This window comes from Thalia democratica, chromosome 7 (assembly GCF_965202585.1).
Source record: "Thalia democratica chromosome 7, ktThaDemo2.hap1.1, whole genome shotgun sequence".
Classification (NCBI taxonomy): Eukaryota; Metazoa; Chordata; class Thaliacea; order Salpida; family Salpidae; genus Thalia; species Thalia democratica.
This window is the reverse complement of record NC_139171.1, coordinates 2,733,363-2,761,117: the sequence shown is the minus strand read 5'-3', so window position 1 is coordinate 2,761,117 and position 27,755 is coordinate 2,733,363. Positions and strand designations below refer to the sequence as shown.

The following is a 27,755-nucleotide window of genomic DNA, read 5'->3' as shown; positions in this document are numbered from 1 at the left end:
ATCCTGCTCATGGTTCTAGTTATTTGCACAATATAAAAGTTTTAAAATGTTCCATAAATTAGTTTTAGTATGACATTAAAGAACATAATTTAATAGTCATAGATATTAATAGTTCTGAAAATTATTAAAGAATACTTTTGTCGTAAAGAATCAGTTTAAAACACTGAACAAAGTTATAAATTTAACAATTTGAGATATAAATAAAGAAATACACTAGACGAAAGAACAAGAAAAACTTTAAACAGCTTTAAAAATGTTTCTTGCAAATATCTAAAACAAAAAATAACGACACTTACTATAGATGAGCTAGTTTGTTAAGTTGTTTTTGGACGAAAGTTTGAATCTAATGTTCCGATAAAGATATATATTTTATATAAAATAGTGCATTAGAAATAAAAACTTTTGCATAAAGATATATTTGGAAGATCTAATAACATTAGAGTAAATATCAACCATAAATTGACTTAATTATAAAAACTAAAACAATAAAATCATTTGAGTTCATACTCATAAAATAAAGTTATTGAGAAGAACTTTTTTTTACAAAAGTGTCAAAAGTTTATTAGCCTAGAAAATGTTAAATAAGTTTAACAAAAAAATGTGAACTAGATTTCCGTTTTGCTAAAAAATTAAAATGAACTTTCCATCTAAATTAAAACGTTTTTAAAATACAATAAACTCATAGCACCACAGAAATTAAATTCGACTTATTGTAGAATTGTAAAAGTTCATACAAACCCTTATCGATTGACTTTTTTAAGCAATAAAAAAAAATTATTACAAACTCATTCACTGCAATACTCTGTTGTTAAAAAAACTTAAATTATTATTTAAAAAATCATATTAAATCTTAGTTAATAAATTAATCATTGTAAAAAAGTTGGTCACAATATTAAAAAAATTAAAATGTTATCTATAATAATTCAAAAAAAAAGCACTATCGAAAATTTTAAAATCATTTAAAAAATAAAACGTTGTCAGGAAAACAACTATTACAGCGGCGACCTATTCAAAAATTTCCCACTAAAACTAAAACTTGTCCCTGGTGGTCAGGCGCTCACTTCTTGATTGTGGGAATTCCCCTTGAGAGAATTGTGTCCGCTTGAAGACGCCACCGAGTTCTGGTCGCTGTTGAGCCTGACAAAAATAAAGGATGAGTTATTTATTTTAACATCTCAATTTTTACATTTTTCCCGACAAACAAACCAAATAATTGATGTATATACCGTTTGTAGGACGCTTTTTAAAGTAAAATAATTTTAATTATTAATGTAAAAATAATTCAAACTATTTATTTTGCCACCCTATCAGACAAAAAATCCAGCCTAAGTGAAATAAAAAAATGTTGAAAAGACAGAAATAATTCTTTAAAATAATAACAACAGAAGGACTTATAAGAAGAAAAAGTTTATGAAAAAAATATTTTTAATGTGATAAAAACTAGCTTGAGATTTGGAAAAAAACTAGTCTGAGTTGGCCTGAATGTGTGGCAACTTTATTTTATGTTACTGTACTCATGTAATGACTGATCAAAACGAAACTCAATAAAACTTATAAAAATCAACCTAATTGTTATCATTTTGAATGCATCAATTTATATAATTTATAAGAGCAAAATTTTACTTTTTATCGCTAAAAGTTTAGTATGAAACAAAACTATATTTGTACCACGATTAATTACGATCAAAAAAATCTTTCATACAAACTCGTTTTAAACAAACAGTTACAAAATAAATCTTTCATATCCTTTTTAAAAGACGTGCCAACTAACAAACGCGCCTAACATATATATACATATATAAATATATCAAAAACCTTGTAATGAGAAACTGGTTGATGGGTTGGTCGCCGACGACGTGTTGGAACAAATGTTCGATGCACTTGAGCGCAATGGACCTCAACGCGGGAAGCCTGAGCAACAGCTTGGCGAACCTGCCCGTCTCGCCGGGATACTTGGTCCTGCAGTATATCTCCAGCGATGCGTAAACTTTCTCCCTCAGTTGCTCGATCACCGCGCTATCTTGCAGTTGCTTCACGTCTGTAAGGAATAATTTGAAAATTTTAAAAATATCATGATGATCTTTGTCACTGACTTCCTTGATGATGACAGCATTTTAATTAAATTAACTTGTCTTATAATTGATAACTACAGTTATAATTAAATTTATTGTAATTTCTCTACATCGGTTGAAATAAGTACTAAAACTTTTGTTACACCTAAGATTCATGTCATGTTTAAAGGGATTTATTAAAAAATATAAACCACAGCTGTATGTTTTATAAGGAACAGTTGGGCTAAATTAACAATAAATATTCAGTAGATGTCTACACTTATTTTTTATAAGACAAAGACTTTTTAATTGTTTCTTTAAATAAAAAAAGTACAACTTATCATATACTTAATAAAATATATTACTTTTACATATAAACTAATGGACATGATTGTAAAATACAATAGCTCTGAGGCAACTTAGTTAAGTTTAAATTTAAAAGAAAAAGTAATTAATCAAACCAGGATTATAAAGCACAATAGCCCTCAAACATCCGAGTTCAGTTTTGTCCATGTGCATTTCTCTCATCTTTTTAATTAATTCGCTCAGAACTCTGTCGAATATCTGGCCGACTCCTGTTTGAGAATAAATTGTTTTTTAATTTTATATATGTGAATTTTTTTATCAAAGTTTTTCAATCCTAAAAAACTAGTAGATTATAGAATATACTGTGTAAGAACAAAATGTCTTTTAGCAAAATATTTAAATATAATTCTCAGCTAACAAATACATTTTTTTTTGGATATTTAAAATAAAAACTATCAGGTTTCAAAAAAGCTCATTTAGATAAAAACTAATCATTTTATTGAAAATTTAACAAAGGAAAATTTATTTTTATTAATATTATTTACAGGTGGCGGAGAGATAGGTTGAACGTAACCAAACAAACTTCAAAAGTTTTATTTGATTATTCTCAGCATAAATGATGTGATTAAATTGCAAGTTAATTTACACACACAATTATTAAATATTTTAACCTAATAAAAAGTTTCTGAAGGGCAAAGAAAAAAACTAATAACTTTTCGGTCAATGTTTCTAGAAAAAAAATTAGGTTGTTTAAACTTGTGCCAATAGTACATCACTTTAATATTTTCTTTTGTGTAATAGCAGTGTTTTTGGCAGTTAGCCATTAATACTTCCCATACAATATTGAACCTTTGTAAAAAATATTACATCTAAACTTGATACTAACTACAAAACATTTATCTTATATAAATAATTTTTAATACCTGCCATCTGTGCGTTTTGCCTGTACACTTGGAAACCTTTGGCGAGTTCGATTGAGTCGTTGTTGTTTATCGATTGATGGCTGAAAGAAGATATCAGCAATTCGTTCCAACCTGTTTGTATTAATAAAATTATTATCAAAACTTTTCATTTCATTAATTCGTTTCATATCAGTGAATATAATAATGTGTTAATAGATATTAATTGTTATTAAATAAACCTTAGTAAACATCTTATTTAATATACAATATAGTAAAAGAACAATTTAATTTTTGATTACTGAAAACTTATAAAATATTTCAACTTTTTTCTGTTGAGAAGTTTGTTATTCACTGACTTAAGGTAAAACATTAATAAATCTTCAATTTATTTCAAATATTTTAAAAGTTTTACACAGTAAGTTCCTTTTTTCAATGCACTATAAAAAGCCAAGTTTTTAATAACAATACACTTTCTAAATATTACCATTCTCTAATGAATAATACAAAACTTTAAAAAAAGAGGAACTTAATGCATAAAAAAACAAAAATTAATTAAAATGCTTTATCATTTGCACTTAATCAAACAAAAAGGAAAATTTTAGTTACATTGCCTAATTGGTTTTCATAAAAATAAATGCCATGTTTACTTTGTATATTTTCAACTAGTTTCTACCTATATATATGTACTCGTTTGAAAACTGCTTTTACTATGAGACTTGATTTTTTAAACGAACAATAAGATTAATTTCATGACCTTATACTTGTTGAACAATTAAATTTATTAAATAGGCAATCAATTGTCAATACAATGTCATTTAATCACCAGTATTACCTGACTTATATTACTTATTTCAAATTTATATTTGAAATATTTGTAAGGAAAAACTTATTCCAGTTTCTATTTGAACTTTAAATTAAGAATAAAACTTACCTAAAGTAAATGACTATAATGTAATATAGTAATGTTACAATATTTTATTAAAATTTAGCACACCTTTAGTTTAAAAAATTATTAATAAACTAAAACTATAATTCATTTTAAGACTAAAATTAAATAAAGAAAATACAACATACTTGTTACATAATATAACAATTTCATAACTATGTTGAAAAAAATACCAACTCTTATTAGATAAAGTTCAAAAAAAGTTTAAATTACATAAAAGCTAAATAGATTTAATTAAAATTCTTAACAAAACATTTTCAAATTACATAGAAAGAACCGATAATTATTTAATTTTTTTATTTGAAAAACTAATATTTTTTAAACCATAAAAAAGTTCAAATTAAAAGTTGTGTATTAAACATTGAACAAGTTTAAAAAAAGTTCAGAGTTTATCTAAAATAAGATCTAAAAACTATTTAAAATTGGCAACAAAAAAACTTTCCTTAAAAGTTTGATGCAATCTTATATACTAAACAAACAAACTACATTTTACTTTTAAAAGCGAATTTTATTACAAACTAAAATTTTCAAAAAAGTTGTAATATGACAAACTTTAATTGGTTTTTATTTTTTGTTTGTACATATATTTTTTTCTATAAATGAAAAAAAAACTATTATGAACAAAGCTCTATAAAAGAGTTTATAAACTAAAAAAGAAGTAAAGCTATTTAATTTTAACTTTACTTGAATTTTTTCAACTTGTTAAATAAAACTATGCAGTTTTAGTTTTTTAGTAAAACGTTTTCACACTTAAAAAAAAATTAGAGTTTAAATTTTATATTTGAAAAATTTTGAAGCTTTAATTTTATACTTGAAGTTTTAACTCCAAGCTTGAAAAAAAGTTAATAGCTTCCGTGGTTTAATCACCGGTTTTACAACTTTTTCAAACAATAAAACTTTTTGTGTATTTTCTACTCATGTGTCGTAAAAAAATTCAACAATGGTTGCAATTTTGAAATTTCCTTTCAAATTCAGCTACATGGATCGATTTTATTGGATTTTTATATTTCAAAATGCTGAAAATAATTTAAAACAAAAAGGTTTTAATGTTATGTTAAAATATTTGTGTTGGCCGTTAAGGTATGCTTTGAAGACATTGTTACATATTTGTTTTTAATTTTTTTATGATTTTTTGTTTTAATTCAATAGCTTAGTTTAAAGCAGACTTTGTTTAATTTTTTTTTTCGAAATTACATTTTATTTTTGTAATTTAAAAATCTATAAAACTTTTAATTTTACTAAATACTTTACTTTAAATCCATTTCTATGTGATATCTTAGTTTAAAGCAACTTTTGTTTGATGTTTTTTTTTTTCCAAAATGACATTTAATGTTTTAAAGTTAATTTTTTTTTTAATTTTTACCAAATACTTAACTTTAAAAACATTTATATATATATTTTATTATGTAAATCATTGTTTCTAAATATTTATTAACATTGACTCCAGGGATATATTGAACTTTTTATTATTATGCAATAAACCACTTAATAAAGTAATTAAGCTTTCATTTATTTGTACTAAACCTTTTGGTAAACTAATCAATCTACTTAATTAGTTTCTGTTTCTATAGATGTATCAATAATAGAACTAATCAAATTTTGTTTTATAAATTGTTTTAAACCACAAAAAAAAACTTTGTACGCCAAAGAAATTTTCTTTTTGCAAGAAATTGTTTAGTACATCTAAACAGTTCAATCTTTTTTGTTATGCCCAAAGCTAAACAATAAAGTTTTCACTGGCTTTAAAAACCATTTACTCTTAACAAACAATTTAGATTCAGTTTTAAATGAAAATTCTGTGTATTAGAAGTATTTTATCAAAACAAAAAAACACAAGCACTAAAAACAATCACAACAAAAATTTATTTTTAAATTACTAAATTAATTTAATTGATAACTACTTTCCCTAAAAAAAAACAAAATAGTGCACATCATGCATTTATATAAATTTTTATATAAATAAATGTATATAAATATAATACAACCTATCATAAACCCCAAAAAGTTTCAAAATCGAATAAAATTATTTTCAGCTAAACGAACTGAAACCACTTGAATTACATTAATAACTTTTTGAACTGTTGCTACTGTTTTTAAATTAACCAACTATTATTTATATGTTTGATGTTGTACTATTGAAAAACTTTTTAAATTTAAATTACAAACCAATAAAAATGTATACATCTGTGAAAAAAAACTAGCTTAAACATAAAAAAACAAAAGTTGAACAACTAAATAAACTGATAACCTCTTGAGTTAAATTAATAATTATTTTAACTTTTAACTTACTAAATTAATAAAATAATTTAAACATCTAAAAAAACTAAACAACCAAATAAACTTCAACCTACATGATTTAATAATTGTTTTATCATTCTGAAACTGACTAAAAAAAGCTTAAGATATTTTTGATGTGATATCATTTAAAAAATGTCTAAACTTGAAATGCACACTAAACACATTAAATTAATTTAACAACTAAGTAATTGAGTTAAAATTTAAAACAAATAAAATATTATTTATAAAATATTAACAATTGCAAGTAACTATAATACAAACCATTAATATGGTTAAATATGTAATATATTACAAACTTATACTCGATGTAAAAATACTGATTGTACATTTGAACATTGAAGATTACCAATATTTTTATCAAGTTTTATATATAACATATTTGTTATACTAGTTTTCAGAAAATGTTTTGAAAAATATAAAATAATTTACTAAGTAAACTGGATCCTACTTAAACCAAACGATGTACTAAAAGTCTAACATTTAAAAAGATATAATATATGCATGTAGCTGAAAAATAGTTCCTGACTTTTCTAAATAAAATTCTTAATTAAAACCAATTCAAAAATACCAAAGACTTGAAAGATTTCAATTTGTTCCACAAATTCAATAAGACCCTTGAAAAAATATGAGTTGCAAAAGAACTTGTTTTAGACAATAACAGTAGCAAAATGAGATTTTAGTGATTATAAACTTTCTCATTAAGAAATCTCCTTATAATAAATTTCCTGACTTTTCCGGAAAAACCCCAACTTTTCCTGACTTTTCTCATTTTCCTGATTATCCTGACTTTATGGAAACCCTGCCACAAAGTGTAACTAATCAGGATATAACTACTTTGACTATAAACAAACCACATAAATTTTTATATCTGAACTACAATAATATATCATATTAATTGTAATGATATATGACCGAACACACAGATATACTTTTTTTTCAAAATTAAAACAAACTTTACATATTAATTTTTTATTAACTTCCACTTGATAAGTTATAACTAAACTTTTAAGACACATCTTGTTTTAAGACAACCCGAAAATTTAATTAGTTTAAAACTTGAAAACGTATAACCAAATAGAAATATTTTAATATTTGAACTTTAATACAACTAGAAACTTCTAAGTTAAAATACAAGTATTACGTATTTAATAGTTTACTCAGTGAATTAATATTTAAACAAACATTTGTAAATATTTCTCCTCTTAAACACACAGTATTTCGTCACTTTGATCTTTTGCAATGTTTGTTTTATTGTTTAAAAGTTTAAACTTTAACTTAAGTACAAACTTGTATTATATTTTTTGTAAAATTTCCGAATAAATTATACTTATAAACTATTTATACTGTGTTCAAGACTAGAAATTGTTTTAATTATTATGTTACAAAACTTGTAAAATTTCCAAGAAAATTTAAATAAAACATCATATAAAAATATTAAAAGTATTAATACTTGAAAAACTAAATAAAGGCTAATATAAGACAATAATGTCATGTTTGATCAGATTTGATATATAGTTAGTATTTATCAAAGGGGAAAAACTAAAACCAAATCTTATTTGTTTTTCAATGTGTAAATATCAAATATAATGTAATAAGAAATAAATACACAAGTAATAATACTCGATATTAAGTTTAAAAAACTCTTCGAAAAATTACTTTTGTTTATAGACAGGGTTGCCACTCGTTTTTTAAATTTTTTTCCAGGTTTTCCAAATTTCTTCCAGGTTTTTAAAAGTACACACTTTTGGGTCTATTTTTAGTTTTAAGTTAATTTCTATATAAGAAACTGTGTTAAATAGTATAAAAACTTTTAAAAGATACTGTAAAGTTACTCTAAATGTGTTTTTTAATAAAAAAGTTTTTGATGATGACAAAAAAATCTTATTTATATGATAGATTTTTTGTGTCAAATTGAAATTTTACTACTGAAAATGTTAAAATTATGAAAAATTCCAGGTTTTTCCACGTTGTTTTTGCCTAAATTGTCCAATTCCAGGTTATTCCAAGTTTCCAGGTAAAGTGGCAACCCTGTATAGATTTTATTATTTTGCTTTTATTAATTTTTGATCATAACCCTTCTAAAGACTGATAATTTCTAAACAATTAATTGAGCTTGGATAAATATTGATTTAGTTCAAGTTCAAGTTAAAAATTTTTTAGTAACCAGCTTTTTTCTTTGATTAACAAAGATTAAAAGATTTTTGTTTTATTTGTAGATGTAGCTTTACCTGTTAATAGTTTATTAAGTGTTTTAATTAATTTCTGTTTTAAATATTACTTAAAACATTAATTTTTGTTGTATCAAGTTTTGTGTGATAATTTTGACAAGTTGTTTTAATTAGTGTCCAAGTAAAAATTTTTTTATTTAAAACTCAGTGGAAAACTTCTAAACATTGCATAATATTTAATGTTCACAAAAAGTGAATACTAATGCAATCTGATTATGGAAGTGGAAGGGTTAAAAGTATTTTTTACGAGCTTTTAAATTAAAAATTAAAATGATTCTATCGATAACCATACATTACATTTAATAATTTAAATATCACAAGGTTGTCAAAGGTTTTGTAATTTTTTTCCAATTTTTTGAATTTCTTCCACAGGGTTGCCACTTGTTTTTTACAAAATTTTTCCAGGTTTTCCAAATTTCTTCCAGGTTTTTAAAAGTAAATATTTTTGAGTTTATTTAAAGTTCAGAGTTAAGTTTAAGATAAGAAACTGTGCTAAATAGTATAAAAATATTAAAAAGATACTGTAAAGCTACTTTGAATAAGTTTTTTAATGAAAAAAACTTTGATGATGACAAAACTTTTTTATTTATATGATAGATTTTACTACTAAACATGTGACAATTGTTTAAATTCCAAGTTTGTCCAGGTTTTTTTCGAAATTTCTCAAATTCCAGGTTTTTTTGTTTAAATTGTCAAATTCCAGGTTTCCAAATAAAGTGGCAACCCTACTTCCAGTAAAAAAAAAAGAAAGTAAAAAGAAAGTTTTTTAGTTAATTTTTAGTAAGTATAAAATTAAACTTAAGTAAAAAACTGTGTTAAATAGTATAACAACATTGAAAAGATATTGTAAAGCTACTTTGAATGAGATTTTTAATAACTTAAATTTTTAATGTTACAAATTTTTTTATGACAGATTTTCTTACCTAATTTTTATTTTCTTACTTTACATGTAAAAATAACTTTAAATCCTAGTTTTTTAGTGATTTATATTCGAAATTTCAGTTTAATTTTTCAAAATTTCTCAAATTCCAGATTTTTTTGCCTAAACTGTCAAATTTCAGGTTTTCCAGGTTTTTCGGCAACGCTGATAACAGTTAATAAACTAACTAAACAATATAAACAAACCTAATTAACTTACTAGATATCAATTAGAAAACTTCATAGCATTAACAAAAACCTAATCATATAACTATCAGTTATATTATATCTCGTTCTAACCAGATCTCAATAATGCGATTTGATCGTCCATGTGTAGAGAAGTAAAATGATATTTTATTATTTAATCAATTCTAACCAGATCTCAATAATGCTATTTGATCGTCCATATATAAACTTTTAAAATGTTGTTTGTATTATTTAATTCTAACCAGATCTCAATAATGCGATTTGATCGTCAATATATAAACTTTTAAAATGTTGTTTGTTTTATTTAATTCTAACCAGATCTCAATAATGCTATTTGATCGTCAATATATAAACTTTTAAAATGTTGTTTGTATTATTTAATTCTAACCAGATCTCAATAATGCTATTTAATCGTCAATATGCAAAGAAGTAAAATATTATTTTTATTATTTAATTAATTCTAACCAGATCTCAATAATGCGATTTGATCATCCATATGTAGACTTGTGAAATGTGGAATTCTTTTTGCCCAGTCCACTAAGGTGTACAACTGGTGATCAGCAGCTAAATTGATACCGTGCTCTAATTCCAAGTTCTGAAAACAAATTGAATAATAATAAATAATATTAGTAGTTCATGTTCTAATTCCAAGTTCTGAAAACAAATTGAATAATGATAAATAATATTAGTAGTTCATGCTCTAATTCCAAGTTCTGAAAAGATTAAGTGTCGATATTCTAGTTCATAATAATTAGTTATGGAGCAGATAGTATTATTCTATAACATGTGTAACAAAAAACAGTTATCAAGGTATATTAAATACTTGAGTGTTTTACTTTTAATGTTGTCTTGTTTAATAAAAAAACAAACTATTATTAAACATAAAAAATAAAAATTTAGCTAAAAATTGCATTTCTTTAAAGATACAAGTTGGCAATGGGACAACTACATTTTATAGTGTAATATGAAAAACGTTTGGCAATAATTAATACTTGCTGATTTTTAACATACTAAATTAAAAAAAAGTTATTGTGTTTTATGTCGAACAATAAAAAAACACATTAAAATCAGCAAGCAAAATTTGAAATCGGTTTTATAAACTGATAAAAAACAAACTAACGTTAAAATCGGCGAGCTGACATTTGGAATCTGCTTGCATTTCTGCTTCTAATATTTTATCGACAGGCATGTCGTCAGCCAACTGTTCGCTATTTTCACAACCATTCACGCCTGATTTTTGTCTCTCATCCTGGACAGCTGTTAAGTAAGTTTTATGTTAGGGGATTTTATTAAAATGTTATAATATTCAGGAGTGTTTATTTATTTATTTTCACAACCATTCACGCCTGATTTCTGTCTCTCGTCTTGCACAGCTGTTAAGTAGTTTTGAGTTAGGGGATTTTCTTAATATAAGTCAAATAGTAATTATGATATTGGGACAATGTTATATTGTCATAACCATTCAAATCTGATTTCTGCCTCATACAGTTGAAATAAGTTGCTACTTAGGGGAATTTATCAAAATGGAGTTTTAGTCTTTGGTATATCAAGTTATTAAGGGAGTTATTATTGAAAAGCATGATAAAACTGCTTTTTACACATTAATGATTCGAACTATGACAATTATAAAATTGACTATTTATGAGGAAGTATATATTTTTAAACTTAAATAATTAGTTTAACTTTTTATGTGTAATTGTGAACTTTATTATTAAATAACATATTTTATTGTTAGAATTTCAGTTTTAAAACTTAAGGAACTAGGAGTTAAGTTTTTTTTTTTAATTTGCACAAGTCATTATTATAAGAGTTTTTTTTTGAAAATTAATAAATTTAAACAAACATAAATGCTTGAAAAAAATATCTTTTATTCTAATTGAGTATTTTATAGATTTTTAAATCAGACGCAGCTATTTTATATTTATAAACAAACACACATAAGTATCAAAAAGTGAAACGTTTTTATTCTAAATTAGTTTACTTTAACTGTATTTATAGTAAAATGACGCAAATTCAGTAGCTTTTTTAAAACTTCGTTCGAAGCAGACTAATTGAATTTTATTGAATTATGGTTAATTTTAATATTATATTTGGAGCTGACGTAAAAAAAATCATGAACTGAAAAATATCGACTTTTTTTAGATTTCTTGTTATTGAATTACTTTGAAATTTAAAACTGTAAAATATTAAATTACTTTAAAAAAAAAAAACTGAATTATCAATAAAAAACTGTAATACTTAAAACTGAGAGTAAAGTTGAAAACTTTTTATATAACAAATGATTTTGATATTTATCTTAAATATATAAAAAACCGTTAAAATAGCTGTGTAGTTTTCTTATTGTACACGAGATATATGTACAATAATGAAAATAATGTTTGACAAAATACTTCAAAAGAAATAAGATGTTTCACCACAGCTGACCTCACAAACTTTTATTCTTGTAAATATATTTGTAACTACAAACAGTTCATTTGTTACAAAATTTTGTTTTGTTGCATAAATAAACATGAACCGTTACAATTTTTTATTTCAAATTTGCGTCAAGCTTCCAACAAGCAATATGATTTTTGATTTATTATAATTTTGTACTTTCAGTGAGGTTGTTATATAATTTTTTGTCAACTCAAATTAACTAACAGTTATTTATAATAAAATGTGCGTACATACAAAAAGTATGACTTTTTATGAAGATAAATCTCAGAACAAATTGAACTTTGTATTAGAATTATTTATATATTTCAACATGGCAATTCAAATTTGCACAATTAAAACTCTTAAAATAATTTAACGGTCCATAACTCAAAAAGTAATATATACTTCAAAAAGTTAAAAACTTCGAATGTAGGTCTAATTAATATCTAGAAACTCTTTTTTTTTTGTTTTAGCAAAAAATATTTATGAAAAGAGAATATTAAGAATTACTTAAAGTTATTATACACATAAATTTGTTTTAGCTATTTCTCAAAAATTAAAAAAAAAAGTGTTTGTAGATACTAATTAGACTACATACACAACTTTTGTATTTTTGATAATTTATTCTACATTTTGAGTTATAGACAGTTAATTTCTTTTATTGTCGGTATTTAAATAGTCGTGCACCCATTTTAATTCTAATTTAGACTTTTATAAAAATAGATTTTTAACGGTTTTGATAATTTTCATCTGTTAATTTTTAAACACAACTTTAAGTTTTGAGCCTTTTTAGAACGTAGTAAAAAAAAATGTTCTACTTAGTTGATTTGTATTTTTTCATTAATAAATAAAATTCAGAAAACAAATGAACCTAATTCAACTAAGTTTATTAATATTTTCTTATTTAATATTCAATTATTATTTTTCTATTTAAAATAATAACTAAATATTAATTTTACTAACTTGATTATTTCAGAGTTTAAATAAAATTTAGGTAAAAATTACTACGTTATCCGCAAAAATTTTAATGAATTTAATTAAAAATATAAACTTAGAAATATGATTTAGAAAGTAAATTATGCAAAACATACACCACCTAATTCTATATACACTTAATATTTTATTTATTGTACACAAACAACTTTTTAATCTTATGATGGGTAAATATATTGTTGTACTTGCTAATAATATACAAACCACTTTTAATTTTAAAGTTAATTGTAAAAGCAATTTGTAAAGTTGCTTAAAACCACATGGATTAAACAAGTTTGTTTTAATTAAACATAAGTTGTGATCTATGTTTTTTTAACGTATAAATTAGGGTTGCTAAACACTTAAAACTAATATATGTAACTTTAAATTCTTTAATTTTTTTTATTTACAATAATCTTTATTCAAATTTACTTTCTAGCTATTTTTTTCACTTTCTAACTATTTTTGAGATATGGCTCTTTTGTAAATTTAGAATTTAAAATGTTGAATTTAAAATTGTTACGTAAAAAGTTATTAGTTTAAGAATCTCAATCTGATCTTGAAAAAAAAAACAACTTTTTTTTTTGCATTTTACTTTTTCTGATTAACTTTTTAGATGTTTATAAAATTCAAGTCACACTTTTACTCAAAAAAAAAAAAAAATTAACGAATGACACTGATATTTTAATAAATTTAATGCTTATTCACTTATTTACAAATTGTCTGCATTTATAATTTAAAATTCAAGTATTTCCAAAACTATTTTTAATAATTCAAGACCTGGTTATTGTTTTTTTTTTTTGAATGATATTGAAACTTCTGCACCCTATCTGTATATTCTAAACATATAAACTGATAAAGAATTTGCAAAACTTATACATGATATTATTAAAACTAGTTTTAAAGTTTTTATAACTAATTCCATACACCTTTGATCATACTAAATATGTATTAGCATCATACTAAACAAATTTTCATTTTTACATTTTTAAATTTTACGTTTAAAACCTGCTACATTAAAAAACTGTAATACTTATTTTCAGTGGCCACATGAAAATTCAAATTGTTTATAATTTTTATAAAGGGCCACTACTCAAAAAATAATGTGTATTTGAAAAAAAAATTGTACGGTTTATTAATATCTGCAAGCTAATCTAAATTGTTTGCAAAATTTTGATGGATTAAAAATAATTATTTTTAAAATTTATTTTAAACATATCTCAAAAAATATTCAAAGCTTTGCAAAAAAGAAAAAAAAAAGGCTTGTAGATATTAATAAGACCTACAACATATATTTTTTTTTTTCAAACGTACATTACTTTTTGAGTTTTAACTCTTAAATTTTCCGAATTCGAATAGCCGTGCACTCATTTTAGTACATACAAAACAGTTATTGATACTTTCATTTAAAACTAGTATTATTCTCAAATAAACAAACACCTTCTTTTTTCATGCCCATTTCCAAACACTTTTTGTATCTGCAAAATTGACACCTGTTTCTCTGTCTCTTGTCGATAATACAATTCTTATCGTCTCTGCACGTGTATGACAGGTATTTCCTCACTGTTCGCTTGAAGAAACCTGTGACAATGTTGATTGTTAAACATCTATTTTCGAAACATATATTTATTTATACACATGTTTATGACAGATATTTCCAACTTAAAGAATCCCGTTTGAATCATTTTTAACTCATAGTATAGCATGTTGATTGTTTTTTTAAATGTGTTATAGGCTATAAAACCTCTTTTTAAAATGTATTTAGCAGTTGCAATGTCATGTAATCTAAAAAGTCGCAAAACAGATTATCGCCAAGATTAGTTTTTATACTGGCAGTGGTTAAATAAAAAAAAAGTTTATTATAAACATCTATTTATACAAGTGTTAATGACAAACATTTCCAACTGTTCGTTAGAAGAAAGTTGTTTAAATTAGTTTTAACTCATAGTAAAATATGTTTGGTACACAGTTTTGGTGTATTATACATATTTTTTTTTATTGTAAGATAAAAATTAAGATGAACTTAGCTGCCGTAATGTCATGTATGGTGATATAGTAAGTATTTTTCAAATGTTACCAAAATTAATTTCTATACTGGCAGTGGTGAAAAAAAAAAAGAAATTTGATCACTTAAACAAAATAAACAACTTTCAAAACTGGAAAGACATTTGCTTAAAGTGTAAACTTAATTATTTCAGATACTTGTGATAATTTATTTTATGAAATTATAAAACCTTCAGTTGGTTCTTAAACATACTTAATTAATTTTTAAACAAACTAAGCATTTCTTGGCAAATGTTTACAAAAACTAGAATATACTACAACATCTGTTTTAAAATAAAAATTGTAACTATTTGACATTCACTTTCAGTTTAATTAATTAGTAGTTTATTGTTAAAATTTAAGTTAAAAATAAAACCTATATAAAACTAATAATTTTAAAATCTTTTTAAATAAAAATAAGAATTGTAATGAAAAAACTGTAAAAAATTAAACTGAAAAAAACTATAACATCCAGCTTTAATAAATTAAGACTTCTTTACTAAAGTTTTAAGAGATGCAACAAAATGTTTAAACTCTTTTATTTATTTTTTAACGTTTTCTGAAGTCAAATATAATATAAAATGAGTTAATTGTTTAAAAAAATTTTAAATTTTTAAAATGGACATTTATATATTTAACTATTTTAAAAGTAGTTGTTTTACCAATTATTTTTGTACTTTGGTACGTGACTCATAAAATTAATTTGTTTCAGAATTTCCTTTGCAGCTAGCAGAGACCGTGATTAAAATTTGCAAGTTTAAATAAAAACTGAACCCAATTAACTTTAAACAGTACATCGTGATATAAAATCAATTTAAAAAACATTATAAATATATGCTATAATAATATAAAGATGTATGATAACTTAACAATTAATGTTTAACTTATTTTAATTGTTGACAAGAAAGTTATAACAATTTCTGAAAATAACTACTACCATGCTTTCAAATGTTCCCAAATAAATTCTGTTATTGAAAAATTGAAAAAAAAAAACTGTAATTACAAAATAAAATTTTCTTATTAAATTTTACTTATAAGTATGAAATTTCCTTTTTAAGTTAATAATAGCACCAAACCGTGACAATATCAAAACTTAATTTCCAAGTAAAATGAGTTTAAGTTAGTAATATCACGTTTTCAATTGAGTTTATGGTTATACACGATTTGTTTAGTGTATATTAAATTCTGCCAACTTTTAAAAGTAAAATTTTTTTTAGTTTCGTAAAATTTCGTTTAAAATTTTTTATAACTGACCATTTTTAAGTCAAAGTAAATAAAAATGATCACGCAAATTTTAGATAAAAACAAAAGTTATAACGATAAAAGCAAGCATCATTTTTATTAGTTAGACTTGTGTGTATCATGATTTTAAAATAATTTATTTTAAACCTTATTCTAGCTTTTTTTTTAGTTTGTGATATAATATTTTACAAGTTATGCACTTATTTTATTGAATAAAATATTAAATACTTGCAAAGCTAGTAATTGAGAGGATTTTAATAAATTGTTTCATGACTTTAAAATTTAAATTTGTCTTAAATCTGTGCATATCTATATTTATTAATAAAGAACTTACAAATTAAAACTGTTATGTTTCATACATTTTTTTAAATATGTCATTTACTGCTTTAAACAAACAAAATAAAGTGATTTATATATATAAATTGTTAAGTATTCATTTATAAATAAATGTGTATTTTATCCAAACAATTTTTGTGTATCTTATCTAAATACTTAAGATACATTATACTTCTTATAAAGAAGTGACTGAACTTTTAAATAAATAAAGTCAAAGTCTTTAGAAACTACTTCATATTTTAATATCCAAAAACAATACAATAACACAGGCATTAGTAAAGGATTTCAAAAAATTAAATCCAAACTTTAAAAGATTAGCAGTGACTCAAACAAACAACAAACAATCAAACTTTTCGAGATTACATGTAATTCAACTTAATATTTACGGAAACGCACATAATGCCAATATGAAAGGTCAATTAATAAATAAGTGATTTATGCTAAGCAGGAACCGTCTGGTTCGAATGTCAACCATGATATACTAATACTATATTGTTACACAATATACGGTTTTGTACATTCGTAGTATGTGGTGTAGTATTTGAGTTTTGATAATTACCACAAATAAATTCAACTTTCATGTTGTAAATGTTTATTTATATTTGACTTTTCTCGAAAAAACGTTGCCGTTTTACTACTTTTTTAGCCCCTGCATACTTATTATGGTATGATGTGTTTACTTATTGAATTTTAGTAGTTTGTGGACGTGAATACATTTAAAGTTTATAAAATTTAATTTTATTAATATTTATTAATAAAATATTCTAAGCATATCGTTGCAAGTAAAATCATTGTTAAAACGTCAGGTGTTTCAAACAACTTTACTTTACACATTTCCATCAAGGTTTTTACCAACTTTATGTACATATTTAGTTCATTTACCAACAGTCTTCAAAAAATTATGTAGTTATTGAAAGAAATAACTTGTTATTTATTTTCAGACTGTACAGTTATGTCAATATATAAACTAAAAATATTTTAGTTTAAATAATTGAAACTTTTAAAAAAATATGTTAGTGAAAACTTGAACAATTTATAACATGAGGAAACGCCACGTTTTTGTATTAAAACTTAGAAAACAAATCAATTACAATACACGCACATTATGTCTAATAACTATATAGTTTTTAAATATGTATTGTTTCTAACTTTTGTATAAACACTACCTCAAATATCACCAGAGTTACAAAAAACAAATAATTGTATAGTAAGTATTAAAATAGACAATAATAGTCTTGCATACAATTTCAATAAAAAAGATAATTTATTCAGGTTTCAAATTTTAATTTTTTATCAATAGAACTTACAATATACAATGTTTGCATTTTAATATGGTTATTTTCTCCATAATTTAATATTTATTCAAACACTCCTCATATTAAACACACATGAGTTTAGTACATGTCATGTGGACACACAAAATTTTATTCTGTATTTCGCTTTCATGTAAAACCCTTTAGATGAACTACAATTGTTTGTTTAAAACATGCTTACAATTTGTTCTTTCGAGTTAAGTTGCCTTTTAATTGTACTTGGTATATTTTAAGTGAATATATCCTTTAATGTAAATAGTTAGCTAAATTAAAAAAAAATCTTTACAAGTAGTGCTCAATCACTAAAAAAATTCTAATTAAAACATATAATAATTTTTTGTGAATTCATACTTATTATGTAACTAGACTGTTCAAAGGAGTTTAAACAACAAAATAAACTTTAACACACTTTCAATGTTTGTGTACGTGATTAGCAAACATTGTTTGTCAATTATGCTTGAGAACATTTATTGATTATGTTATGAATGTGTTTTATGTAAGAGTTTATTACCTAACATAAACTTTGTACAAGTTAAACAGTCGTTCAAAACTATTTTTAGCTTTAAAAACTTCCAAATTTAGCTTTTTGATGAATTAAATTTTATGATCTTTTGTTTCGAAAACTTAAGAGGCTTTTACAACTTTTGTATCAAACCTGTAATAGTTGTACTTACAATTGGCCACGAAATAAATCAAACATAAATGAAAGGAATGCTTCAGTTTGATGTTTATTTATGCAACCATTAAAATTTTACAACTTTTAACAATGGCTGCTTTTATTTTGTAAAGTTAAACAAGTCTTTTCAGTTGGTAAACTGTATTTTTCAAAGTTTTTAATCACGTAACATATTATATAAAAAACTGGACCAGAATTTTTCACAGGTTTCAATAGTAACTTAAAACATGGTATTAATTAAAACTATCAACTACAAAGTTTTATACTTTTTTCGATAATGTTATTTTTAAATTTTTTAAAATATAAAAAAGCGGGATAATTTCAAAACACTTTATACGCCCCTTTACAACAAATAATGAAAACATAATTTTTACTTCAAAGAGAAGATAAAAGATCACCTGTTGATGTTTATTTTTCAGTTTTGCATGTTAATTTGCTTACATTATACCAGCAGAATATGTTTACAAGCCGAACTGCATGTGATAAATCTTGTATAATAAAACTTTAGTACCACACAAAAGTGGGTTGTGGTAAAATACGCCCCTTTTTAGTGTTTAGAGAAATAATAATTCAAATCCTGATTTGTTGAGGGTTACTAAAAGTTTTCCAGGTTTTCTGAATTTCTTCCAAGTTTTTAAAATTAGAAATTTTTTGGTCCATTTTAGTATAAATTTAGTATCTGGTAAAAAAATGTTTTAAATATTATAAAAATACTGTAATACTATTTCAGGGTTGCCACAGATCAAGCTGAGAAAAATTTCCTGACTTTTTACTAAAATTTTCCTGACGTTTCTAAATCAAAATGTTAATTTAAACTTATTCTAAAATACATAATCAAACACTTGAAACTGTATAAAGCTTTCAATCTTATTTTTACACAAGTTAAAACAACAGTTGTCTACATATGTTGATAGAAAATTTTTGCAGTTTTATAAAGGATGTTTTATTAGTTTTTACCAGATGAAGTCATTGGAAATTAAGTAATCTTGTAAATTTCTAGGAAGATTTTGCAATTTGGGTCTGATTTTAAGAGAATTTTAATTAGTTTTTTTCCATTTGAAGGTTTTGGCAAATTAGGAATTTTTTAAACTTGAATAGACAAAATCAGACGTTTTTTCAAACTTCGTCTAATTTCTTGACTTTTTTCAAAAACCTTCATTTTTTTTACTGACTTTAGTTTAAAATTCTAGGTGTTTTGCCTAAATTGCCAAGTTCCGGGTTTTTTGGAAACCTTGTAACTATGTTTGCACCATAGCTGATACCTACTATTAAGCTACTTTATAGATATAGTAATTTCCTAATTTTTTAATACCAAATTCTTATTACAACTATTAAATATTATAATTAATAGATACAAAAGATAACTGCTGTTGTTTGATAGCAAGCACTTTTACAAAAATTTCAGTAAAATGGTGGCAATAAAAAGAAGGATTATTGTTATTTATGTTTATTGTTAAATTTATTGTTATGAGGAGAAAAGATTAAAAATCCATAATCTTCAATATTAACTTTCATCCTATCACAAACCATGAAAACATTTTTACATAACACCCATAACAATTTTATAAAGTAATCTATCTAGATATGCTAAAATATAATTGTTTGCAACTTAAAAGTTACAATTATCCTCTTCTTTACAACCCATTTCAAACTATACCTTTATTAATATTATTGTTTTTATTCATGATTATCTAAACTTACAAATTTTATTTATCATTTTACAAACTTTAAAATTTTGAACTAATGCATAACAACTATAAACACCTTTATCAACTAGTTATAATAAGAAAATGTTTTACTTTATAGTACTCTAAAAAACATTAGTATATTCAAAATTCATTTATTATTATTGTTAATTTATCTACTTTAATAAAATTTCGCAAAAAAAAAAACTTTTACACCCCTTGCAACTGTAAACTCCGTAACTAATGTATTTCATTTATTTATTTTTATTACAAACTATTTATTTAAATACTTAACAAACTCCATAAAAATTTTCATCTATTTATGTATTCTTATTAAAATCTTTTAATTTTGATTATTTTAACACCCCATAACAATTTTTGTTTAATTATTTTTGTTAATATTTAACACACCTTTGCATCCCTCGCAACTGTAAACTTGTAATTAATGATTCAAAAATGTTTATTATTGTATGTTTATTAATAATTTTCATACTATTATACAAACCACATATTAGATTTGTAATTTAATTGTTTCATCACTTATTTAATATTTAATTATCTAATTATTTTAATATTATACAAACAAATCACCTTTGCACCCCTCGCAACTGTAAACCCCGTAACTAATATTTTACATTTATATATTTTTATCATTTTTTATTCAATTTCCCACCTTTACATCCCTCGCAACTGTACACTCCGTAATGCTTCCCACTCGCCTTATCCCCGCACACTGAGCAGATGTGCTTGTTGTGCTGCTGGGTGGCGGGTTGCTGAACGTTGAACAGCGTCCCTGGTTGAAACTGTTGCATGATGGGGGGATTACCCAGTATGGGGTTGCTCTCCTGCTTCACCTGCACCTGATTGGACGATGATGGCGGGTATCCCTGCAGCATGCCTGTTTGTTGTAAAATATATATATATATATATTTGATAACAAATATTATTTTATTGCAGAATGTTTTGTTGTTAATTAAATTTTAATCATATATATATATTTGATAACAAATTTATTTTATTGTTGTGACTATTTTTTATATATTTTAATTACTAATTTTTTATCTAATTTGTGCCTGTTTTGTTTTGAAAATTAGTTAATTTAATGATTTAAGCACTTTTTACTTTTAAAATATACTTAATAAAAAACAACTATAATATTGCAACAAGTCTACGAGAAAACTTAAATGGTAAAATGATTTTACTTGCGTATTTGATAATCTAATTTTTAATTCAAGTATTTATTGTATTTAAATATTTCATATCAATATAGTAGATCAATCCTTAAAAACTGCAGTTGAAGGGTGCTTGTTAATTGTTTGAAAAATTTATTAATTAAGATTAAAAGATTATTTATATAAATTAACAGTATTGCATTTAGTTTTTGTTAAAGTCTCAAAAAATACAACAATATAGATACATTGACAACTATCAAATTTATAACTTAATGTGATTTTTGTTGACTTTAGGGCTAAAAATAGGAAAAAAAATGAAAAATAGATGTCAGTAGAGGTTAAAGTCATTAAATTAATAATAATAAAAAAAAACCTTGAAAAAAGTCATTTATTGGACGTGTTTTCAGCTTAAAATATTACAATAAAAACTTTTTGAAAGCAAGCTACTTAGGATTGACTAATTTAAAACAATTGAATCAAACAAGAATGCTTTATATGTAGTTTTACTTAGATCTACTTATTTATACAAAATATTTAAAAATAGCATAAATAAATACTTGAATTAAAAATTAAATCAAAAAGTAAAAATATTTGCCGGCTGCAGTTTGCTAATATTCCTGATGTTAATCGGTATGGCACAAGTATAGAAAAATTGACTTTGAGTCCCTTAAGTTGAAGCCTTATAGTGTAAAATAAATAAAAAAACAACTAACTAATGTAAAAAAAAATTAAAACAAATGTTAACAAAACTTGTGATCTGTTAAATTATTATTGATTTTTTTGACAAAGATAGTACTAAATGAGTACCAGATTTTATGAAAAAAGAATATGTGTAGACAAAACATTAAAAAATAATAGTTCAATACCCAAATTGGGGTAAAGCATAGCGGGGTTATACATCGAATAGGGGTGATTGAAGTAACCACTCTGAAAATTCGCATAAGATGAAGCTGGATTTATATCTAAAAACAAGAGGTACAAAAAATATATTGGTTAGTATGCGCTGATTTAAGTGATTAGTAAATTGGTTAGAAAAATTTATATTAATGTGTTAGAAAAAAATATGTATGAACTTGGCACAAAAGAAGGTTAACACTTATTCAGTCATATCAATAGAGGTTAAATAGAACTAATCTTAATTTATTACAAAAGTAAAATAAAATTATCAAATTTTCTAATTTCAACAGTAAATTACAAACATAACTTATTTAAAAAATGATTAATACGTAAAAATGATAATATTTTTGACTAATTTCAAAATATTGATAAGTTAGATCTAGATAAGTAGACATAAATTTATTTAAAATATTTAATAAAATCAGCATTAATAATAAAAAACTTTCAATTAAATTTAGTTGGATAAACATTCAACTTCTTATTATAAAGTAAATTTTAATCAAAATCAAGCATAATTCAAAAGAACTGAGTATTACTGGGTTGCTAATGTAATTATTTCTTTATAAAATTCTGAATTATACTTTTTGATTGTTTTTTTTCAATATTTTTAATTGTAATAAACTAAGTAACATTATTGGGTTGCACATTAATTAACTTAAAAATAATTAATTAACTTTATTGTATTAAGTTATTGATAGCATTTGGCTGGTTACTAACATTAACTTAATAATAAAAACTAACTAATATTATTTGTTGATGTAATTATTATTTTATTAATAAAAACAAATTAATATTTTTTTGTTGATGTAATTATTATTTTATTAATAAAAACTAACTAATATTATTTTGTTGATGTAATTATTAATTTAATAATAAAAACTAACTAATATTATTTTGTTGATGTAATTATTAATTTATTAACAAAATCTAACTAACATTATTTTGTTTATGTAATTATTATTCTATTAATAAAATCTAACTAACATTATTTTGTTTATGTAATTATTATTCTATTAATAAAAACTAACTAATATTATTTTGTTGATGTAATTATTATTTTATTAATAAAAACTAACTAATATTATTTTCTTGATGTAATTATTATTTTATTTACAAAATCTAACTAACATTATTTTGTTTATGTAATTATTATTTTATTAACAAAAACTAACTAATATTATTTTGTTGATGTAATTGGTGAGGCATTAATCCAGGTCTTACTCCACCATCCTAAAAAAATAAATAATTAAATATAAATACAAAAATAAATAAATATTAATATCTTAATCAAATGATATTTGCTTGAGGTTGAAAATTTGAAGCTCAGTTTTTGTTAAACTTTTGTTTTCCGACTAAACACATTTATCTAAAAAATTTAATAAATAAATTATAATTGAAATCATTGTCTTCCATTTTCTAAGTAATAAATTCTGTACTGTGTTGTAGGAGGATAAAAATCGACTGAGAATATATTTTTTGTAAAAATTAAACAACATGTTACTTGAAACTTAGAAAAAGTATAAGTAACAGTCTGTCTATAAGTTTTAGGTTACAAAATCAATATGCATTTAATGTATTATCTATTAAAACATATAAATTAAATGCTGATTATTAAAGTAATTAAACTACTAAAAATTTAACTTAGTTGTAGATTATTTTCAGGTAAGTGATAAAAAAAAGATATAAATGAGTATATAAGAATTATAAAAACTGGGAATTAAGTTCAGTACATATATCAGGGTTTCCACTCTTTGAGCCAAAAAATCTTCCCTGAGTGACCAAAAATTTCCCTGAGTAACCTTAAATTTCCCTGAGTTTCCCTGAGTATTTTTCAAAACTTAAAAAAAAATTTTCTCTACTAACACAAATTATTAATACCTCATTCTCATTTTTCATCTTTAATAATAAAAGGAAGGTTGTATGTGTATGCTTCTGCATTAAATTTATGAAAAAAACTGTTTACAAAAACTCAATCTTAAAAGGTTTAAACCAATTAAAAATTAAAAACTAAACTTTTGCACAACTTTGTGTAAACTTGTTAGTTAACTTTCTACATAAAAGAATAAAGTTTAGTTTGTTTGACATTTTCATTGACAAAATTTAATTATATATAATAATAATTTCACATGAAGAACTCACTTAAATGCATACATAATAACTTCATTATGACTTGTATGTCTTTCCTAGCAACTGTTCTGAATGCAGTAAATAAAACTTAAAAGCTTAACATTATTGTACAAAACCTGCAAAAAGAAAGTTTAAAGAAATAGCTAAAGAAATATCTCATATTAAAGTACAACTTAATACCTAACAACTGATACAAAATAATCTAAAATTAAAATTTTTTTATGTCTTTTAGATGTTCATACACAATCTATTTTAAATAACTGAAAACATAATTTTTATTTTAAAACAATTTCACATTACCTAATAAAAAAATCTTAATACTGTTTTTTTAAGTATGCAATTTCTAAATCAATAGTTTTAATTTTATTTTCAAGTTTATTTGCGTTGTCCTTAGCAGCTATTCCTCTTGCTAATAATTCTTTCATTGCTTCTAAACAGACTGTTTGTTGGCATCTGCAGTATATTTGTCATAGTCTTCATTCAAACATTTGAGTTGCTTTGTAAGTTTACTTTTTTGTTCTCCTAACTTGCTCAAAGCATCACCTTTATTTGAAACATTTTTAGCAAAGCGCTGTTGCTCAAGATATGCTAAATATTGGGCCCTAGAAGATTTTACAAATTTTAACATTTCAGAACTTAGTTCAACTGTGCTTGGTTCTAGACTGTTTGCATATAGATGAACCTTGATCATTCTTCGGGACCTTATTGTCATCTCTCCTATATTAGTTGATATTACTTCCTTATTTAAGCTAAAGCCCTGTTCAACACTTGCCTGGCCATTGTGAAGCACAAAAACAGCCTCAAGGACTCTTGTTAACCTCTATTTTTTTAACAAAAGTAATACAACACTAATCTGTATTCATTTTAATTTTTTTACTGAAAACAAGTAGTTGTAAACAAATAACTAACAACTTCATTATTTAAAAAATAAGAACTAATAGTACAACATAGTGTTTTTCAAACTACATAAGTAACTAAAAATAAAAAGTTTATTAGAACTTTTCAATGAATAGTTAACAACAACTTTCATTTCTCTAAACTGTTTGATTTTACTTAAGTAAATATAAATTTAAAACTTAAAAAAACTACAATGTTAATACTGAGAATATTGAAGAACTAGCCGCAAGGCTAAAAAATTCTAAATAATAAAAATTACTACTTTTGAACAAAATATTGAAACTGGATTATCTAAATCCATTCTAGATCTAGAAAAAAATTTCCCTGAGATTTTCAAAAACTTCCCTGAAATTTAGAGAAAAAATCAAAACTTCCCTGAGTTTCCCTTAGTTAAAAGAAAAATGCCAAAATTCCCTGAGATTCCCTGAGTTTCCCTGAGATTTTCTACAGTTTGAAAATTCCCTGAGTGTGTGGCAACCCTGATATATGCATCTATTAAATATTTGTAAATCATTGTATAACAATCATAACAATTGGCATGTGACAGCTTATAAATAAAACGATTTAATGATATTTGTTTTGCTGAAGCAATGACTAAACACTTTGCAAGACTTTTATACTAGAATAAGCATAGATTACTTTTGTTGAAGTAAAATTTAAAAAAATTGGACAAGTTTAGAGAAAAAACAGAAGCTACTACATAAGTATTATAATTTTTTAAACTAAATCATACTAAAAATAAAGTGATCAAAACATTTAACTGTTACAGGGGTCTGTTACTAAGTACAAGTACTTTTTCAACAACTAATGAAATTATGTGGAGTTAAAGAATTTTTAAATAACCAGAAATTCATTTAACTCGGATTATAAAAAGCATTTTATTTTTTTAATGATTAAATAACAAATAAAAGTATTGAATATTACAAAAAAAAAACTATTCCAGAAACAAAGCAAATAAATATATTAATTCAAATATATTAATTAATAACAAAACATTCCAGGGTTCCAAACTAACTCTTCTATCAAATAAATTGATCAAAACACCAAACTGTCTATTACCAAGTAAAAGTACTTTCCTAACATTTAATCAAACTATGCTTAGTTATTTTAAACATTTATTTTAACTGGTCATATCAGAAATTTATTTTATTAAAAATGCTAACATTTCAATGCCTGGACAACAAGTAAAAGACTAATTAAAAAACAAGACATTCACAAACGAAAAATATTAATAGTTAAGAAAAACAAACAAACAATTTTTAATTTAATAAGAACCAACCATTCCGGGGTTCATTTGCTGCATGGCCTGCATGTACGGGTTATACTGCAGTTGGTTCTGCATGTTTTGAGCCTGGCTCATCTTCTGCAACGGATTTTGAAGGTTTTGCGACATGCTCTGCGCCTGAGTCATCTTCTGCAGCTGGTTCTGCATGTTCTGCGCTTGGCTCATCGGGTGTTGGGATGAGTTTGAGTTGCCGTTTGTGCCGGGAGGGTGCGACATTTTATTTGTTGTTTTATGTCTAAAAATGAGAAGTTGTTGGTTATGTTGTTTAATACATTTTCATTTAAACTTTGTTAAGTGGTAAAGTGTGTGTGATAGATTAGATAAGATAAATTTAAGTATGTAAAGAGGTTGGACCCCAGGCTATATCAATGTAATTTTTTTAATTATTAGATTGTATTATTAATACTAGCTTCTACTTGCATACTTTATGTTCCTTTTGGATTAAGGCTATAAGGGAGTCCAACACTTTTTCTTTTTTTACAAAATGATAATGTTGGCTTTTATATAAAAGCTTATGAATATATAAATTATCAGCCAGTTTTTATAAAAACTAAAATTAATTAGTTTTTTGGGTAGAGACATTTTTGTAAAAAGTTTCAAATACAAACATATTAAGCACAACTTTAAATTTTTTAGTCGTTGATTTTCTTCAAAATCTATTTTTCTTTCATTTTTTGAGCTAGAGACGTCGAATTTTCAGAATATATTCCTTTTATAATTAAAAAAAAACTTTGCATGTTGGGTTTTTTTAATAAAATTTATATTAAAAAATTTTTTTTTTTGCATTCATCAATTTAAATATTACTAATGGACTAACTGTCAAAAATTGATGAAGATTG

The 27,755-nt window shown here is 23.8% G+C and overlaps 1 protein-coding gene across 2 annotated transcripts; it reads right to left on the bottom strand.

The window, feature by feature from the left end:
- Positions 1 to 400: 400 nt before the first annotated feature.
- On the bottom strand, positions 401 to 27,140 carry LOC145841088 (retinoic acid receptor RXR-like). Of its 2 annotated transcripts, XM_082948459.1 has the most exons (10): positions 26,911 to 27,140; positions 23,780 to 23,837; positions 21,212 to 21,436; positions 14,684 to 14,824; positions 10,977 to 11,113; positions 10,322 to 10,451; positions 3,281 to 3,391; positions 2,513 to 2,626; positions 1,816 to 2,038; positions 401 to 1,137 (listed from the first exon to the last, which is right to left on the bottom strand). In XM_082948459.1, exons 1-10 carry the CDS (start codon positions 27,130 to 27,132, stop codon positions 1,050 to 1,052), a joined length of 1,449 nt encoding a protein of 482 aa, XP_082804585.1. In that variant the 5' UTR covers positions 27,133 to 27,140; the 3' UTR covers positions 401 to 1,049. The 2 variants fall into 2 exon arrangements, with proteins under 2 accessions (XP_082804585.1, XP_082804586.1); XM_082948460.1 differs by lacking the exons at positions 23,780 to 23,837; positions 26,911 to 27,140 and adding an exon at positions 23,444 to 23,453.
- Between the last annotated feature and the right edge of the window lie 615 nt (positions 27,141 to 27,755).